Source organism: Salvelinus sp. IW2-2015, linkage group LG6.1 (genome assembly GCF_002910315.2).
Source record: "Salvelinus sp. IW2-2015 linkage group LG6.1, ASM291031v2, whole genome shotgun sequence".
Taxonomy (NCBI): Eukaryota; Metazoa; Chordata; class Actinopteri; order Salmoniformes; family Salmonidae; genus Salvelinus; species Salvelinus sp. IW2-2015.
The window spans coordinates 11,014,322-11,031,888 of NC_036845.1; the positions used below are offsets into that span (position 1 = coordinate 11,014,322).

A 17,567-nucleotide genomic window follows, 5' to 3' on the forward strand; every position below is an offset into this window, starting at 1 on the left:
GAATTTCGCTGTACWTGTGCATGTGACATTTAAACTTGAGGATAATATAGCAATTGAATGACACATCCAATCTTATTCTTTGGAATGAAAGCTATATTATAACCATAGACTTGCAACCAAATTCTCAATAATCTGCCTTGTGCATATTGGAACTCAGTGATTTCTTGTAGATCCTTAATGTTTTACACGTTAGTGTTTTTATTACACTGTTATCACAATATGAATGTCAGTCATTCAGTTTCGTATTTCAGTAAAAAGTCGGGCTCGTCCGGGATTTGAACCCGGGACCTCTCGCACCCTAAGCGAGAATCATACCCCTAGACCAACGAGCCAGATGAATATAAAAGAAAACAGCCCAGGACAAGTATGCCACGTAAATATGGATTTTGCAGACGCGTCTTTTGTAATTAACTGCAGTGAAATTTCATATTTAATTGGACTTTGTCGCTCTCTAGAGGTCCATTTTGGCATTACATCTTGCTTTCAACGACAATCCCCACACAACCTTGATCGTACAGTTGAACAGAAAACACCTGTTATTTGACAAGTTTTATTCACAAGTTTTTTCCCCTCTGTCCTTTAGACAAATCCGAAGTTAAGAAAAGGCAACATGCAGGTGTAGCAGCACGTTTAAAACGCTAACATTTTAAATATAAAACGTCAAACATGTGCAAGACAAAACTGAGAAACTTAAGGGGGGGAATAAGCATTTCCAAGCTTGAGGTAGAGTTAAAATTTGAACCACAAAATTAAAAAAAGGTCAATGGGTGTGGATAAAAGGCCAAGTTAAACAAATTATTAGTTTTATTGAATGTCGTTGATCCACAGACAAAGGTGCTTTACCCCGTGGTGTTCTCTTGTAATATACTGCCTATTGAGTAGGCTACTTTTCCTGTGTAATGACTTCTTTGGTAGCACTTTATTTTACACTATATCATTCATAAAGTCGGTTACACTAACAGTAATACCCCATAACTAACTTATAAAAATCTTTAGCACCACTAGCTACTACTATTATCTCAACTGTCATTGACAATTTTGTTTAATTTCTTGATTTTTTTTTTTTTTTACCTTTATTTAATAGGCAAGTCAGTTAAGAACAAATTCTTATTTACAATGACGGCCTAGGAACAGTGGGTTAACTGCCTTGTTCAGGGGCAGAACGACAGATTTAAACCTGTCATTTCTTGATATAAGCACCATAAGGTATCTTATAACCACGCAGTATATTTAAATGGCACATAAAATGTGCAGTGTTGGTACTCTTGCAAAATAAAGTGCTACTTTGCAGTGTGGCTACAGTAGTAAAGTCCCCATGTGAAAAAACTGAGGTGTATACATGGCTTTTCTTGTGCAAGACAGAATCCATTACTACATCCATAAAACCACTGATAATACTCATACCAATGTCTGAGTATGGTTCACCCATAGACAGGTTCAGGTTATTTTTTCAGACCTACATTGATTCCTGTAGCCAAGCTGTTGCACAATGCAAGGTGACGTAGTGTGGTGAAATGCATGCTAGGACTGTTCCAAAGACGTCGCTGTGTTCTTGTGTGGATGCTCGGTTTATGACTTGCAAGCTGATACAAGCATTACAATATCAAAAATATTATGAATAACAATAACGTGCAAATTATTAAAAAAAATTGTTAGCATTTGCTATTACTTTTTAGTTATGGGGTGGAGGACATCGACAAGGTTGCAGACAGACAAAGACTGAGGCTGTGTACTTTAAAATAGTTCATTGATAGGAGAATAAATGTCTTCATAAAGAGGTGAAGGGAACATCCAGTACCCAAAACCATGACCCTATGGTTGGTGGCAGAGGTGGGATCCAAGGAGGGGTGCCCATGGAGCTAGTGTATGTCGAGGGGCTGTGAGTCAGTGGCGGGGGGCCAGTAACGTCCGTCTGGGGGTCCAGAGGTCGGTTCATTTTCCATGGGTTTGGGGGAAGTGTGTCAGTATGATGTGGAGAGGGGATGAGTTATAGAATCTTCTGAAGGATGGAATTGGGCACTTCTAGAGTCTCGTCCTTTACCAGGACGATGTCATAAGAGTCCAGATATTTCTCCAAACGCTCCTCCACCTGCCAGGGAAGAGAGAAGAGTTAGGATGCAGATTGGCACAGACAGCACATAACCTCATACTTTCATATCAGTCACTATAGTCACATCTTCAGACTATTAATATCCAGTAATGTAGCTGGTGATGGGAGCAGATAGAGTTGCTGACTGGCGATGGGGGGGGGGTACCTTGTCATTGAGGAAGCCGATCTTGAGGATGTTCTCCACGTTGGGCACGCCGTCAGCCATGTTGAGGTCGCCTAACGAGTCTCCCAGCAGCACGATGTTGCAGTTGTCCTTCACCTGTTTGAAGTACTCCGTGTTGCGACAGGGCGCCGTCGTGCTTGTTGAACACATGGATCAGTTCTCCCTTAAGCCCTCAGCTCGCCCTGAGAGAAGAAAAATACTTGCGTTAAATGATACTGAGCCAACTGATGCAACTGCAATGCATACACCCAGGTAGAACCACAGCTTTATTATCAGGTTTATCAACACTCAGAAACTCAGGCCTATCCTCAGCATGTACCAAGCTCTCTCGAGGGACAGGGGGGACTTACATTCTCGTCAAAGTCCATGAAGTTGGACACCACCTTGACGTTGGGGTGGTAGACCCCGCCTGGTGGATGATCTCCTCCAGGACGTCTCCCAGACCCGCTGAGAAGATGAACACGGGCACGTTGTGCTGCTGGAGCCGGTCAAAGAACGGCTCATAGCCCTCCCTGTGGGACAGACATGTAAGCATTAGAACCACTCATAGCCCTCCCTGTAGGACAGACATGTAAGCATTAGAAACCACTCATAGCCCTCCCTGTAGGACAGACATGTAAGCATTAGAACCACTCATAGCCCTCCCTGTGGACAGACATGTAAGCATTAGGAACACTCCCATAGCCTCCTCTGTGGGACAGACATGTAAGCATTAGAACCACTTCATAGCCCTCCCTGTGGGACAGACATGTAAGCATTAGAACCACTCATAGCCCTCCCTGTGGGACAGACATGTAAGCATTAGAACCACTCATAGCCCTCTGTGGGACAGACATGTAAGCATTAGAACCACTCATAGCCCTCTGTGGGACAGACATCCAGTTTATATGAACGGAAATTATTCACAGGCAGAACTAAATGATAAATAATATTTCATAGAGCTTGTGTTCATGAAGCGGCAATAACGGCCACTTTGGCTCAACATGTGTCCTGAGCGGCTTTCTGTAGTTTAAATTATTTMACATTTTATCTATCAGGTCTTACCTCAGGCAGGCGTCTGAGTCTCTCACCACCTCCGAGAGTTTGTCCTTCTGTAGCCTCTGCTCCACCAGTAATGTGTGGGACTTAAAATACCTGTCAACACACACACACATTGGGCCTTAGCGAGAGCAATTGTATGTGTGTGTGCACGTGTGCATGCGTCTACTCACCATTCTACCATAAATGGATACTTCTCCTCCATCGTTAGATGGGGGTCGATCTCTATGGGGTAATATGTGTTCTTAAGCTCCAGTAACTAAAAGACAGACGGAAAATCAATTAGCATTAACACATGTGCTTTCGTGACACCTACAAATACTATTAAGTAATAGTAACATCAAACAAACCTTCRTCCTACAATCCTCGGTGACAAGCTTGCAGTTGTCAATGATATCTATGTGGAAAGGAGGACTTTGGTCAGACGGATAGGCCGGAGACAGTCATAGGCAAGTAACTTATTTTGAATCACGGGGAATGTTGAGATGGTTTTATGTTGTACTTACTATGACACGTGGGGCAGCGTTTGCCATTGACTGCGAACCGGCTTAACGTCATGTCAAAGTCAGTGATGACCTGAAAACAAACCAGGAGAGCCATGGAGGGGAGTCAGTGATAACTCCGGTCATCATACTGTCACCACAGGGTGTCACTGTTCAGCCAATACGAACGGCCCATTTCTCTTTGCGCACCCTTCCCCTCCTACTGTACCTGTAGTTTGGAGGCGCCACCCTTGATCATGTCACAGATGATCCGTTCCACCCGCTCTGGATCCCTCATGTGGACCGTGTTCTTCTCAAACTCTGGCATCTGAGAGATGGAGAAAGACACAGAAAGAGATCGTTAAGTATGCTTCTAATATTCACTTCTACAAGTAGCATGTAAGAACACACCATTCTCACCCATCACTGAATCGATAAAATAATTTCAAATCAATCATTGAAAAGAATACCCTCCAGAGGGAGGGGAGGAGGACTCAATAATAATAAAAAAGTGTTGAGGTTAACTTGAGTTGGGCCTATGGTTAGTATTTGGTGGGGTGCGGGTCGAGTTTAAAAGAGCAGCGTAATTTTTGGGGGCTAAGGTAAGAGGAGCCAGGAGTAGACTAACTGGATATCACAACACCCCTCGTGCCCCAGCCCCCGTCTCCCCAGGGCCGGAGCAGTGGAACAGCTGATGTTATGGATCCTTCTTCCGTACATAACTGACCACCACCCAAACAAGTCCCAGGCCAGGAGGGAGGAGACCTGAACCACAAACAACTTACAGGGCTGCAGACACCAATATGTTCTATTGAATCTTAGCTACTTGACTTGGTGGTCTAACTACAATATTAGGCTAATGTTCAGGTGGAGAAATGAGAGAGAGATCTATAGCGCAGTTGAAGCCCTGTTGACATGTCAGTGCAGGAATGTAACAAAACATAAATACTACTTCCAGCTGGTGTGTGTGTGTGTGTGCACGCACCCTTTTCTCCCCTTGAGTGTATTTTTAAGGTTGCTAAAAAAACCTTGACTGAAGGGGGGTGGAGCTGGGGAAGATCGGGGGTGTAAACTAGATACCTGGGTATTCCTTCACCAGAGTGTGTTTGAGTATCGAAATAGCCCACACCCCATCAAACAACTTTGTGCATGCACACACACACACACACACACACACACACACACACACACACACACCAGTGGTATGCAAGTGTACCAAGACTGTTCTGTGGTATCAGTGGATGTGTACTAGGTTATGACTGGGATGTAGGTTAAGGTTAGGAACCCCTTCACCCCCCTTCTTACAACCCTCTCACACCACTTAATGTAATACACTGGGGCTGATCCATGGAACAGAACACCCTCTCCTTTGGTACATTTGAGTTGTTTACGCAATGTCATGTGTCGTAATGTCTTTAAGAAATACACCGTTCCAGATGCATAGGCTACATTGACAACATTCTTCAGTCTTAAAAACACTGAGACCACACCTATGTAACTCATTCTTGAATATTAGATATAAAAACTTAGTTAGTGGGAAGGGAGAGCAGAATCCACACACTCATTGCTCCAAATACCAGTCATACCTATTTACAACTATCAATTATTAACACACCGTTCTCTAATGATATTTTACAGTATAGACTACATAATAATCCATGAATTCCCATCTTCTTCCATGCATCCTTTCTCCAGCTCCAAACACACGGACGTAAAAAAACACATTTGCAGCCTAGTCATTTTCTGACCCTCCAGAGCAATTTGTAGCTGGTGCTAACAGCAAGGCTCTGGCCAACAGCACACACACTTACCTTTTCCTCTGGTCTTGCACAAAACAAGTGAAGGGAGTGAAGAAAAGGTTCTCTGTCAGCAGAGGGCTTATATAGGCAACGCAACAGAGGGGGCGTCACCCAAAATAGATTAGATAATCCCTCCCCTTTGTAAGAGGCCAGTGACGCACTGACACGCAAATGAACAACTTACACACAGCTTCAATTTACGTCATAAACACAGGACACACAAAGATTAAATGAACATGTCTTAACACACACACACACACAGAAGGCAAGTAGATGAGGGGACATGGAATAGCCCCATGGCAGTAGTTTACCTTTGACCCCTCAGCTTTTAAAAGAGGTACTGTAACTGGAATCCATTACAATCACACGATGCAACAGAAACAGCCCTCCCACTTGTCTGGATTATTGCCAGGCCMGGGACGAAACCCTGCGGTGCATTTCTCCACCAACGCTGAGCACACACATTTCAAGACCCCTACCCTGCCCCACATGTTGTTTGTGTGTGCGTGGCTATGGAATACCCAGGGTCAAAGGGTCATGGTTCATCAAATCTGCTCTCCGCCAATGAGAAGCCATCTGTGTTTTTTCCCCCGTAGGTTATATGCCGCGTTCACACGCTAGTCGGAACTCTGACATTTCTGGCACATGACAAACCATACCTCAGCTGCAGGGTCACATACCACCTTTCAATAGGCCTAACTCAGGCAGAGAGTTCTAATCACGTCTCACCAAAATAAGACTACACACACACACCTATCCAATCAACATTGATCAAATAACTAGACAACGTAATGGCTGGCCAATCATATTCAGGTCTGCATTTCCACTACCATGGTGACTGTTGGGTTTCTGACACTGGTATCATATGTAGGTGATAAATCCAACCTCTCCACCCAAACCTTGGGAGCGGTAGGCTTAAACAGATACACATATGCAGTCGTCTTTTTTATAAGACATTTAAAACAACAAGGATATACAAAAACAAGTTCCACCCAATCTAAAATGTTTTTCCCCCATAAATAGGCTAGGCCTACATTTTCAACAATCATTGGAAAAACTGTCAAACATCAGGTGTTGAAAGGGAGTCCATTGGCGATTCTGCCTCACCCGAAGAAAAAATAAGTAAATAAATTGGGGAAACACCATTTAAAACCCATTGTCAGTTTGTAACTTTTTCAACATCCGTGAAAGTGCTGGCTCAACATTCCTTTCTACAGCGGAGGGTGTCTCGTCCTCACCCCCAGCCTTGTTCACCAAAGTCAAAGGTTATAGAGGACACAGGGCTGGAGCAGAGTACGAGAGTTGGAGTTATTTTGTAGTAGTCTGCATTCAGACTACTATCAGCCATCGGGCAACAGAGTGGAAGAGGTGCTTTCAGGCATTTTCATTTACCTGTGCATTTGTGACAGCATTATGTCTACACAGACATAGGGAAGAGAGGTTATCTTGGGTGAATCAGTCAATGTAAGAATCTACTGAACATTTCTGCAGCAAAAGTAAATAAACACCTACTATGGGGAACAAGGGCAGAAGAGAAAAAAAATACATTAACAAGGGCTGTGAGGGCATGCTGCTGACAACATTTTAGTTCAAGAGTTTTGACTTTGAGCCATAATGGTGACTTTGCCAGGCAGGCTTGGACACTCATTTCCCTAGAACAGCATTCTGATAAGCTGCGTGTGCTGCTCTGTGATTAAAGTAGGGCTGTGGTTGGGCCCTATGTAGTTTGGCAAAGTATCATCCACATCAACATTTCATGATAGCTTAATAACATTCTCATTAGAATGCATTTCTCTTAAAACGTGTAGTGCCCACTGAAAAACATAAAATAGTATTGGCTCTGGGGTGGAGTAGAAAATGTTCTATTAGAGGTCTTCYCTTGATAGAAAGTACGTAAAAGAAACAGAGAGATCCCCTTGGCCATATACGCCATGCCTCATAAATAAGAATAAGTAGACAGTAAAGTGGACAGTGTCTGCTGTAAGAGCTCTTCAGCTAACAGTATCACCAGAGCACAGGCACATGGACAGTCCGCTCTGTCGTAGATAAACTCMCTCTCCGCAAAGGAGGAAGGTTGTAACTCTGTTGCCCCTGGATAAGCCTGCCGTGTCACAGGAGAAGTCAGATAGAACATTTGTGACCTCAGCCAAAAACAAGGTCACTTATCCAGCAATATACACCTGTACTCTATTGTGTCGGTTACCCCTCCTTGGATTATTTAAGCGATTCCCTATGAAAAGCCACTGGCAAAGGAGAGAGCTGTMCATAACACGTCCACACAAAAAATCAGCTTGGGTGAAGTTCCCATTCACTGCACATACAGTATATAATGTAAATAGCTCCACTACACATATTCCTATACAAATAGGTGCAGAGAGATGCAATTCTATAAGCTGTATCTGTGATACGGTAAGAACTGTATGCGCTCTCCTCTCACCTGTGATAACCCTTCCTGGTCACCTGTGCTACCCCCCCACCCCCCATAACACACACACACACCAGTAACCCTCAACATATAGTGCCCTCTAGTGTACAAAACAAGTCAAAATAACTCGACAGACAACATATACACAACAATAAACAGGCTAAAAGGCTCCTACACATTGTATAGGCCTAATCATCATGTAAAGACACTGGGTCTATGCTGGAGTCAAAGTAATACTTTGAAAATAATACTAAAAGCGTTGTAGTAATAAGATCATGAAAGAACGTTTTGGGGAAACTTAAAACACTAGAACATAGTGGAACAATATTTTTCTAACATGGATCAAACTGGATCCATGTTTTTCTAACATGGATCAAACTGAAAAAGATGCCAAAGGAAGAAAACAGTTCAGCACTGAGCAAGACTGTCTATTGCCAATCTCCCCATGGAGAAAGTGGAGTGAACATGTTTATTTGCTTGAGAGCAAGCATGAAGCATTACAAATGTTCTTGCCTGCAATCTGGTGGCCAATGATGAATACATGAGACCATTTCAATCCCAAACACAACCATGTAGTAGATGCCTATCATTGACCAACAGGACACCACTGTGGCCTGCTACAACTGGATACTGTGGAGTGGATGTGTGTTTTTGTAACAGTGATGTCTTTCCCATGCTGGGACACTGTAATAATCCCGAGTGGCACAGTGGTCTAAGGCACTGCAACTCAGTGCAAGAGGCGTCACTACAGTCCCTGGTTCAAATCCAGGCTGAATCACATCCGGCCGTGATTGGGAGTTGCATAGGGCGGCGCACAATTGCCCAGCGTCTTCTGAGTTGTGGGGGTATACCGTCATTGTAAATAAGAATTTGTTCTTAACCCGACATGCCTAGTTTTTTTTAAATTTCACCTTTATTTAACCAGGTAGGCTAGTTGAGAACAAGTTCTCATTTGCAACTGCGACCTGGCCAAGATAAGCAAAAGCAGTTCGACACATACAACAACACAGATTTAAATCAAGGTTAAATAAAACTGAAAAAACAGAGCGCAAAGCTTGCCTAAAAAGAACCCCAGTCAGAAAGCAGGGAATAGAGCAGCCAGCACGGTTAGTGATGTGTCAGACAACKTAAGCGTCTGGCTGCCTGTGAGGTACAACTGTCTTTCACTATATCAAACAATGATTCTGCAACATTTCACAGACACAAATGGCACTGTGATAGTTTGAATTATTAAATGCAATACAACAATTGTCTAAAAATAACTGAACAAAAAGATGTGAGGGGGCTGAGAAGTCAAAGCACGCGGACATGCCTTCCTGTTCTAAGAGGGCAGTGTAGCATTGCTTGCTATATGGCCACGTTACAATTCCCACCAAATGGGTTAATCTGATTGGGGAGATGCATAGGGTGTTTGGCATTCACTGCAATACATTTGTCATCTGATCCAGATAGTCACTCTAAATCTAACCTAGGCTGAGACCCAACAGCCACATATAATGCTAACAAATCCTCAGTTGTACCCCTTGATGGTAGGTTGTCTAAACATCAGTCTGAAAGAAGTTGCTATAAAAAGACAAGTCTCTACAAACCAGAATGTTGAATACAATGAGATTTAAAGCTGCAATATGTAACTTTCTGGGTGACTTGATCAAATTCACATAGAAATTTGTGTTATAGATCTGTCATTCGCATTGAAAGCAAGTCTAAGAAACGGTAGATAATTTCTATGTGCACTATTTCTATGCTTCCTGTTCTTAAATGTTGCTATTTTTCTACACCAGCTTCAAACACTATAWTTTTGGTTATGGAAAATATATTTCACAGCTGTTGAGATGGTACTACGATTCTCTACACTATACTTGCTTTGTCACAAACTGAAATTAGGTATACTATTACAATTTTGGTAACCAGAAAATGGCAGAGCAATTTCTGCATAGTGCATCTTTAAAAATGGTMAATCTTTAAAAAGTACTTTACTTTATTTACCCAACTTTTTGCAGCGCCTTTAGGTTATTTTACATCTCCTGATGCACAATATGTAAACAATTGCGGAATGTAACCAAACTGTCAATCAAAGCCCGTTCCCTCGCAATTATCTGGAAGTGGTGGTGAAATTTGCCATCTGATTTCGTGGTACAATGTTTGATCTGTGCTTAGGTTAAACGCGGCCGTTGACATGTTGTGCAAGTCATGTGCGAATTGTTTCAGCATTGAAAATACAAACCGACATACAGTCAGGTTAATGGCACTACTCTGGATATTTTGTCTCAGATTACCTCCAACATAAGGACAGAAATCAGTGGACAACAGGTAAAGTACGTTCAAATGAAGTTTATTCAACAGTCTGACATGTGAWGGGACTGATCACAAAAAGTGAGCCTTTATGTTAGAGACGAGAGAGTTGTCTGCCACTCTCGGATTCGTAGAGACTAGATGGTAGGTTACATGTCCAACAATTGAGAATGGACCTTACAGAATCACAAGATTTAACTAGCAATGATGCTTGAGGACAAGCAATGTGAAATGTAAAGCTCACACCTGACAGTCCGTATTTTGACATACCAGTTGAACTTCTTTGATATACACTAATTTGGCTTCAAAACATGTTTAGTTGTAATTTTGGACAGGGGGCTCGAGAGTAGAACTGAAGGGGCTATGCAAACAATACAAAACTCGGAAGCAACCCATTGAACCAACATTGTAACGTTACCACGAAATCAGCAGGCAAATTTCACCACCACCGCCACCTGACAWACAGCGTCAGTTTAATGTCATGTCACGATTTTGGACAACTTTTCGTGACACCACGATAGCTACCTAGCAAATAATGACCTCTAAACCACCCTTGCTATTTCTAGGAACATCCGCGACTGCGCAATGCACACATGAACAGCACGCGCGAGCCCACTCACCATCTCGATGATYTTCGTTTTCTTTCCCGCTCTCTTCTTCTTGGCGAACATGTACTGGGCGAGAACCACACCACCGAACAGGGCACATACACTGGCACTGGCCGCRGCACCGACTTTTACTACGGCAGTCTTGTCCATGGTTGTGCCGCTCCTAACAAACAGCCCTAGTCCTTCCTTATGTAAACATGTTCCCTCCCTCGAGTCTATTGTCCGCTGAGGCTGTAACTGACTACGCACCCTCCTGCCGCTACCACTGGGGGAGAAAGCGGGGGGGATGATGTACATTTATACCAACATTTTTTTAACCATCCAGGGGTATTTAACCAAACGTACCCAAATATTTGATGTAATTGTGTTGGTAACGCATAGAGTAAAATGCTATAATTAAGAAATGTATACACATTCTCAGTTTCAGTATTATTGGTTTCGAATTAGTATGAACCACGTCCATGGAAACGAGCCCCAACAAAACAGATGTTTGCAACGAAGTAATAAGAATGCTTTACATTAGTCATTACAATTAATTATATTAGTCATTACTATAGCCTGTATTTCGCAGTATTTCCTCCTCGCGTCCTCTCTTCTCAAAACCCATTGGAAGACAGAGGGGAAGGACCTCTGGTTTGTACTCATCCAATGGGGTTTGAGGAGGCGATGAAAGAGGACGAGTTGATTATGTAATAKATATTCTTCTTGTAACGATAGCAAGCTCTTGACTTGAAAAGAGGCAAGGGGTGTCAAAATGTTTGATACGTTACCATAATTTGGAAACTGTTTAAATACTAGCCATATCTATAACCAGGTTTCAATCCAACCATTGTWTGTGGATGAATTAACTGCCTCATGAAAAAAGTCACGACCGGGCTGATGGAAATAGGATATGCCGGTACAATTGAATAAATGCCCACAAATTGTTCGTTCGAATTCGTTGTACTTTTTGTGTTCAAAAATTAATTATGTGAGAAATTGGGGTGGAAATCTCTTTATGCTCAAATATTGATATACTAACGTAATGATCACATCGAAGTAAACTTGGGAGTCACGCGATGATATGTTGTGTGGTCCCACTACGACTCGGGAAACCGTGCAGTTTCTAAGGYTACAGATGAAATAAATGATTAATTTCAGAGTGGTGAAAGTGCACGTGATGAGCTTGATGCTCCTTTCCAATACATATTGAGGGTCTTATTCTGGTGACATAATGATCGATGTGGCTGCCTGTCACAATTTGGATGGAAACCTACCTTGTGACTAAAGACGTTTTACAACCGATCAATTGTAGCTCTCCGATTGTAAAACGTCTTCTCTTATTAGTCATAGATATGGCTATTGAAATAGCTGTAATTAAATGCGAACATTACACAATTGTGCTTGAATTCACCTGTGCAGGAGATTGTTTTTCTGTTTCGACTTTAGTTGTTTTGGAAACAGAAGTAACCAAACAGTTCAGTTTGAATAGTATGGATTTTATTACAATTACTTTACATTTGCGGTCATGCTGTCTGATAAAACTATTTAAAACCAGACCTTTGTGGAAGAAGAAAGTTAGTGCAAATTCTTCTCTACACTCTACTGTCAACCGACCCAGAAAAAAAGCAGTGTCTTGTGACTGCCTGGAGCAGTGTTGCAGAGTTGGAATGCATGGGTACATTGTATGTTGAATAAATGAACAAGGATAGAAAATAAAAAAACAAAGCTATGCAAAGGTCTCTTGATGTAGCTGTAAATAAATAACAATAATATCCAGCAAGTTACATTAAGCTGCATATAGGACCCTTGAAACAYGGACGACATCATGCCGTGACACTGTCATAACGGTCATTACTGGACATGGTCGCTACTCCACTTGACGGATGCCTTTTGCCTCCTCCACTTTCCGCAGGCTCTCATCCCACTGGGTGAACTGCTTGGATAGCAGGAACATCTGCCAAAGAGGTCAAGGTTCAAAGATAATTTGGTGGGCCAGGCAGTTCATTCCATTAGCACAGACTAGACATTTCTCAGAGTTCAACATAACAGAAAACAATCTACAACCACTCACGTTCATTCATCTGACCGAGGAGGTCGGGAGACATGACAGCCAATGTACTCAACACAGTTTCACTAGCTAACCTCAGATACATTTTCCTCTGTCTTGATCAGTGTTATTTATTCACTTCAATAATTCCATTATAATGAAGGAAAGGTACCATTTTGTTGTACTCCTCAAACAGTTTCTTCACCTCTAGGGACTGAGCTTCAGTTTGGTCCTTTGGGAAAATGACAAGAACAGTGTCACTACTGTAATTCACAAAAGTCAATCTAGCGTGTCTTGTGAGGAAAGACAAAAATCAAGAAAAGAGGGGTGTGAATAAGTAAAAGAGAGAGGGGGAGGGTTCATACCTGCTCTTTGATGTGAATCTGAGACAAACGCTGTAGCTTGGTGGCATGCTCTGGCACATCTGTGAATAAGAATTTTACAATAAGTTGCGTTCAACATAAAAAACACTATTTAACCCATCATCACTTCACACAGACCACATTGTAATGGTACTTAAATTCCCTCTCACTGACCTCTGATGTAGTTGCTGTCCAATAGTGGCTGGAGGTTGCTGACCTGCTCCAAAAGGGTGGCCTGGGAAAGCAGGAAGTCCTCCTCTGTGGGGAGAAACAAGTGCATGAGTTTGAGACTGGAGGCACATACCAGGGATGGAAACTGGAAGGCCCAAAAAGGTGAYTTTATTTATATTTATTTATTTCACTGAAACATGCAAAAAAAAAAAAAATCCCTGCTAGGGGGAAAATGCAGGTTTGTAACTAACTAAAAAATCTAAGAATATGATCTACATGATCAGTCTCTGTGTGTAAAATTTAAAAAAGTGGTTAATGTAAACCTAATCCAATGTTATTTGTTGCCTAGACTTCACTGCAAATGACAAGCCTTGAGAAGAAAATAAACAATACTCTAATATTGCAGTTAGCCATGACAGCCTTTATAATAGAATGCTTGTGACCACACACACACATCTAAATATTGCACTTGGGGGGAAAAAAACATCTTAAAGCAGAAATAGAATGAAACAAACAGGCATTTTAGTTTTGCTCTAATATAGTGGCCATTATAGAACAAGTGCACAAGACTGTATGCAAAAATAACATTCCAAGTACATTTTTTTTTTTAAATAATTCACACACGTTACTGTCAAGTTCAACACAACAAAAACTATATTTGGGCTACACTGCACATTATACACATTCTGCCTGTGGACATCTGTTCTACAATACAATGTGCCAGCAAAAGTGAGAAAGAGGGGCCTGGGTGTGTGGTGTTCCTTTCACCTCTATAGTGGCATTCAGCTTAAGCCAGGCCCAGCTACACTTGATCTCTGAATCCACTTGTTTAACTTCTTATGGCTGCAGGGGCAGTATTGAGTAGCTTGGATGAAAAGGTGCCCAGAGTAAACTGCCTGCTCCTCAGTCCCAGTTGCTAATATATGCATAGTATTATTAGTATTGGATAGAAAACACTCTGAAGTTAATAAAACTATTTGAATGATGTCTGAGTATAACAGAACTCATATGGCAGGCAAAAACATGAGAAAAAAATCCAACCAGGAAGTGGGAAATCTGAGGTTTGTAGGTTTAACTCATCACCTGTCGAATACACAGTGGGATATGGGTCAGTTTGCACTTCCTACGGCTTCCACTAGATGTCAACAGTCTGTAGAACCTTGTCTGATACTTCTACTGTGAAGTGGGGCCGAAGGAGACGGGAATGAGTAAGGTCTATCATGAGCTGACCATGCACGCTCACATGAGAGGGAGCTCTGTTCCATCGCATTTCTGAAGACAATGGAATTCTCCGGTTGGAACTTTATTGAAGATTTGTTAAAAACATCCTAAAGATTGATTCAATACATCGTTTGACATGTTTCTACGACCTGTAATATAACTTTTTGGACTTTTCGTCCGTACTTTCCGCTGGACTTGGATTTGTTTACCAAACGCGCTACCAAAAGGAGGTATTTGGACATAAATTATGAACTTTATCGAACAAATCAAACATTTATTGTGGAACTGGGATTCCTGGGAGTGCATTCTGATGAATATCATCAAAGGTAAGTGAATATTTCTAATGCTATTTCTGACTTCTGTTGACTACACAACATGGCGGATATCTGTATGGCTTGTTTGGGCTCTGAGCGCTGTACTCAGATTATAGCATGGTTTGCTTTTTCGGTAAAGCTTTTTTGAAATCTGACACAGCGGTTGCATTAAGGAGAAGTTTATCTAAAGTTCCAACACTTGCATTTTCATCAACATTTATGATGAGTATTTCTGTAAATTGATGTGGCTCTCTGCAAAATCACTGAACATAACACGCCAATGTATACTGAGATGTTTTTATATAAATATGAACTCTATTGAACAAAACATACATGTATTGTGTAACATGAAGTCCTATGAGTGTCATCTGATGAAGATCATCAAAGGTTAGTGATACATTTTATCTTTATTTCTGCTTTTTGTGACTCCTCTCTTTGGCTGGAAAAATGGCTGTGTTTTTCTGTGAATAGGCACTCACCTAACAATCGTTTGTGGTGCTTTCGCCATAAAGCCTATTTGAAATCGGACACTGTGGTGGGATTAACAAGAAGTGTATCTTTAAAATGGTGTAAAATACTTGTATGTTTGAGGAATTYTAATTATGAGATTTCTGTTGTTTGAATTTGGCGCCCTGCACTTTCACGTGAACGAGCGTGGTCAGCTCATGGCTCTCTGCCAGACCTGACTCATTCCCCTCTCATTCGCCCCCACTTCAAACAAGGTTCTAAAGACTGTTGACATCTTCCTAACCTTAGGAAGTTCAATATGACCAATATCCCACTATCTTCAATAGGGAATGAGTTGAAAAATGACAAACCTCAGATTTCCCACTTCCTGGTTGGATTTTTTCTCAGGTTTTTGCCTGCCATATGAGTTATGTTATACTCAGACATCATTCAAACAGTTTTAGAAACTTCAGAGTATTTTCTATCCAAATATACTAATAATATGCATATCTTAGCTTCTGGGACTGAGTAGCAGGCAGTTTACTCTGGGCACCTTATTCATCCAAGCTACTCAATACTGCCCCCAGCCATAAGAAGTTAACAATGCTAATACTTTTTCCACCACACTTTCTCCCTCATCTCAAACTTTCCAAATGCCAGTTGTTTTTCAGTTACAGATCATGAAGTACGCTTCATCACCTTCTCGCCTACCTCTTCGTTATCGTTCAGGGGACGCACTGCTGTAACTGACAAGCTGGCTTTCCAGAGCGTGTACTGATGCTGTAACTAGTAAATTGGTTGTCTCTTCATTCGCGTGCTGCACTGCATTCTGTTATGTAAACAGAAAGTATTGCTCCAAACACGCATCACTTCGATCGCTTACAGCCAGTAGTGATACAACCCCCCCCCCTCTCCCAAACTTTTCTCATCTGATCTATACGAATCACGTTGGTCACCTATTTTGGATTCGAAACGGAGAATTTAGCCGAAAGGTGACATACCCATACGCCAGAGGCCTACTCAATCACCTTGACGCAGGACCAAATTCGCCAACATTTACTCACATATTTAAATGAAAAACTCTTACCAGCAAGGATGAATTCCAGCTTCATGGCATCAGGAACAGTGATGTGGTCAGTGAACTGAGGGTCCAGATACTTCAGCAGATCCTCAACTGTACAAAGAACAAAGGTTATAGAATATATACTATGTGGGAAATATAATCACAATTGACCCTGCTTTGTGATTGTCCTGGTAATAATGTGTCCCATCCAAGTCACACAGTTGTGTCGTCTAAGATGTCACTCACTCTTTTTGTGTAGAATCTTCACTCGTTCCCTCTTATTTGCAGTGTTTGCAAGGGCGGCCTGAACTCTGGAGAGGGAATCCGCGCACTAGGGAACAGGGTGCATTATATGATAAACTAAACAGCTAAACTTAAAAATAAACCGTGTTTATAGCTGTACTGGCATTGAGTTACTTAGCTATCTAAGTAGCCGTTCGACATTAAAATGTTGGATTGTAGCTAACTTAGTTGGAATGCCCTGGCATATGCCCTGGCATTGACGTCTTAGCATTGATTGTATTAAATCAGTGTGCAAAAAGGGCGTTCGCTAGCTAGCCAAAGCAGCCAGTTAAATCGCTATTCTGCATTTCTAAAATAGAATATTATTGTCAAACCTTCACGGGTTTCCCTCCCTTGTTACTTCTTTCACCGTATATACGACTTTCCAGCATCTCAAGACGCGTTTCGAGGTTATCCACTTCAACTTTCCTATCCATTCTTGATTCAGAGAGCACAACAAATGGATTTGGATCCTTGTAACGACGTAGACMAGGCGACGGCGCACAATTATTGCATAATTGCAAAACATCTACGGACCGTGAAAGGGGCCATATTTGTTGTCCCTAAAGAAAACTTCTGCGGTTTCCAAGCTGTAAATGAAACTWCAAATAACATCAAAATGACTTATCGATTACTAGGCGAATCAAAATTATCGTCACTAACCAACAACTTTATAGGTCCTCTTTGCACTGAATACAACCATCTCAACATGATTATTGCAATACACTACAATGAACACTGGATGTCACTCTATACTGCAG

At 41.8% G+C, this 17,567-nt stretch overlaps 2 protein-coding genes, 1 non-coding gene and 1 pseudogene across 3 annotated transcripts in view; 1 reads left to right on the plus strand and 3 right to left on the minus strand.

Moving 5' to 3' along the window:
• Positions 1-260: 260 nt before the first annotated feature.
• On the minus strand, positions 261-332 carry trnap-agg (transfer RNA proline (anticodon AGG)). The gene has a single exon. It is a non-coding gene; the product is annotated as a tRNA-Pro (tRNA).
• Positions 333-1,647: 1,315 nt separating this feature from the next.
• LOC111965073 (cytosolic 5'-nucleotidase 3-like) lies at positions 1,648-11,512 on the minus strand (annotated as a pseudogene).
• Positions 11,513-12,374: 862 nt separating this feature from the next.
• Positions 12,375-17,307, minus strand: LOC111965076 (dynactin subunit 3-like). The gene is made up of 7 exons (XM_023989060.2): positions 17,142-17,307; positions 16,771-16,855; positions 16,549-16,635; positions 13,483-13,566; positions 13,312-13,370; positions 13,119-13,178; positions 12,375-12,853 (listed from the first exon to the last, which is right to left on the minus strand). The coding sequence occupies exons 1-7, from the start codon at positions 17,241-17,243 to the stop codon at positions 12,767-12,769; spliced, it is 564 nt and encodes a 187-aa protein (XP_023844828.1). The 5' UTR covers positions 17,244-17,307; the 3' UTR covers positions 12,375-12,766.
• The window catches only part of LOC111965074 (autophagy protein 5), a 30,278-nt gene continuing 26,204 nt past the window's right edge, over positions 13,494-17,567 (plus strand). The window contains exon 1 of the mRNA XM_023989058.2: positions 13,494-13,641. The gene's annotated coding sequence lies outside the window, so the exon portion shown is untranslated. The remainder of the gene's footprint in view (positions 13,642-17,567) is intronic.

Coding starts and splice junctions, on each gene's coding strand:
- LOC111965076 (XM_023989060.2), bottom strand. CDS start 17,243: ATGGATAGGAAAGTTGAAGTGGATAACCTCGAAACGCGTCTTGAGATG. Junction 16,636..16,770: donor GAAGATTCTACACAAAAAGA/GTGAGTGACATC, acceptor TTCTTTGTACAG/TTGAGGATCTGCTGAAGTAT. Junction 12,854..13,118: donor TTGAGGAGTACAACAAAATG/GTACCTTTCCTT, acceptor CCTCTTTGGCAG/ATGTTCCTGCTATCCAAGCA.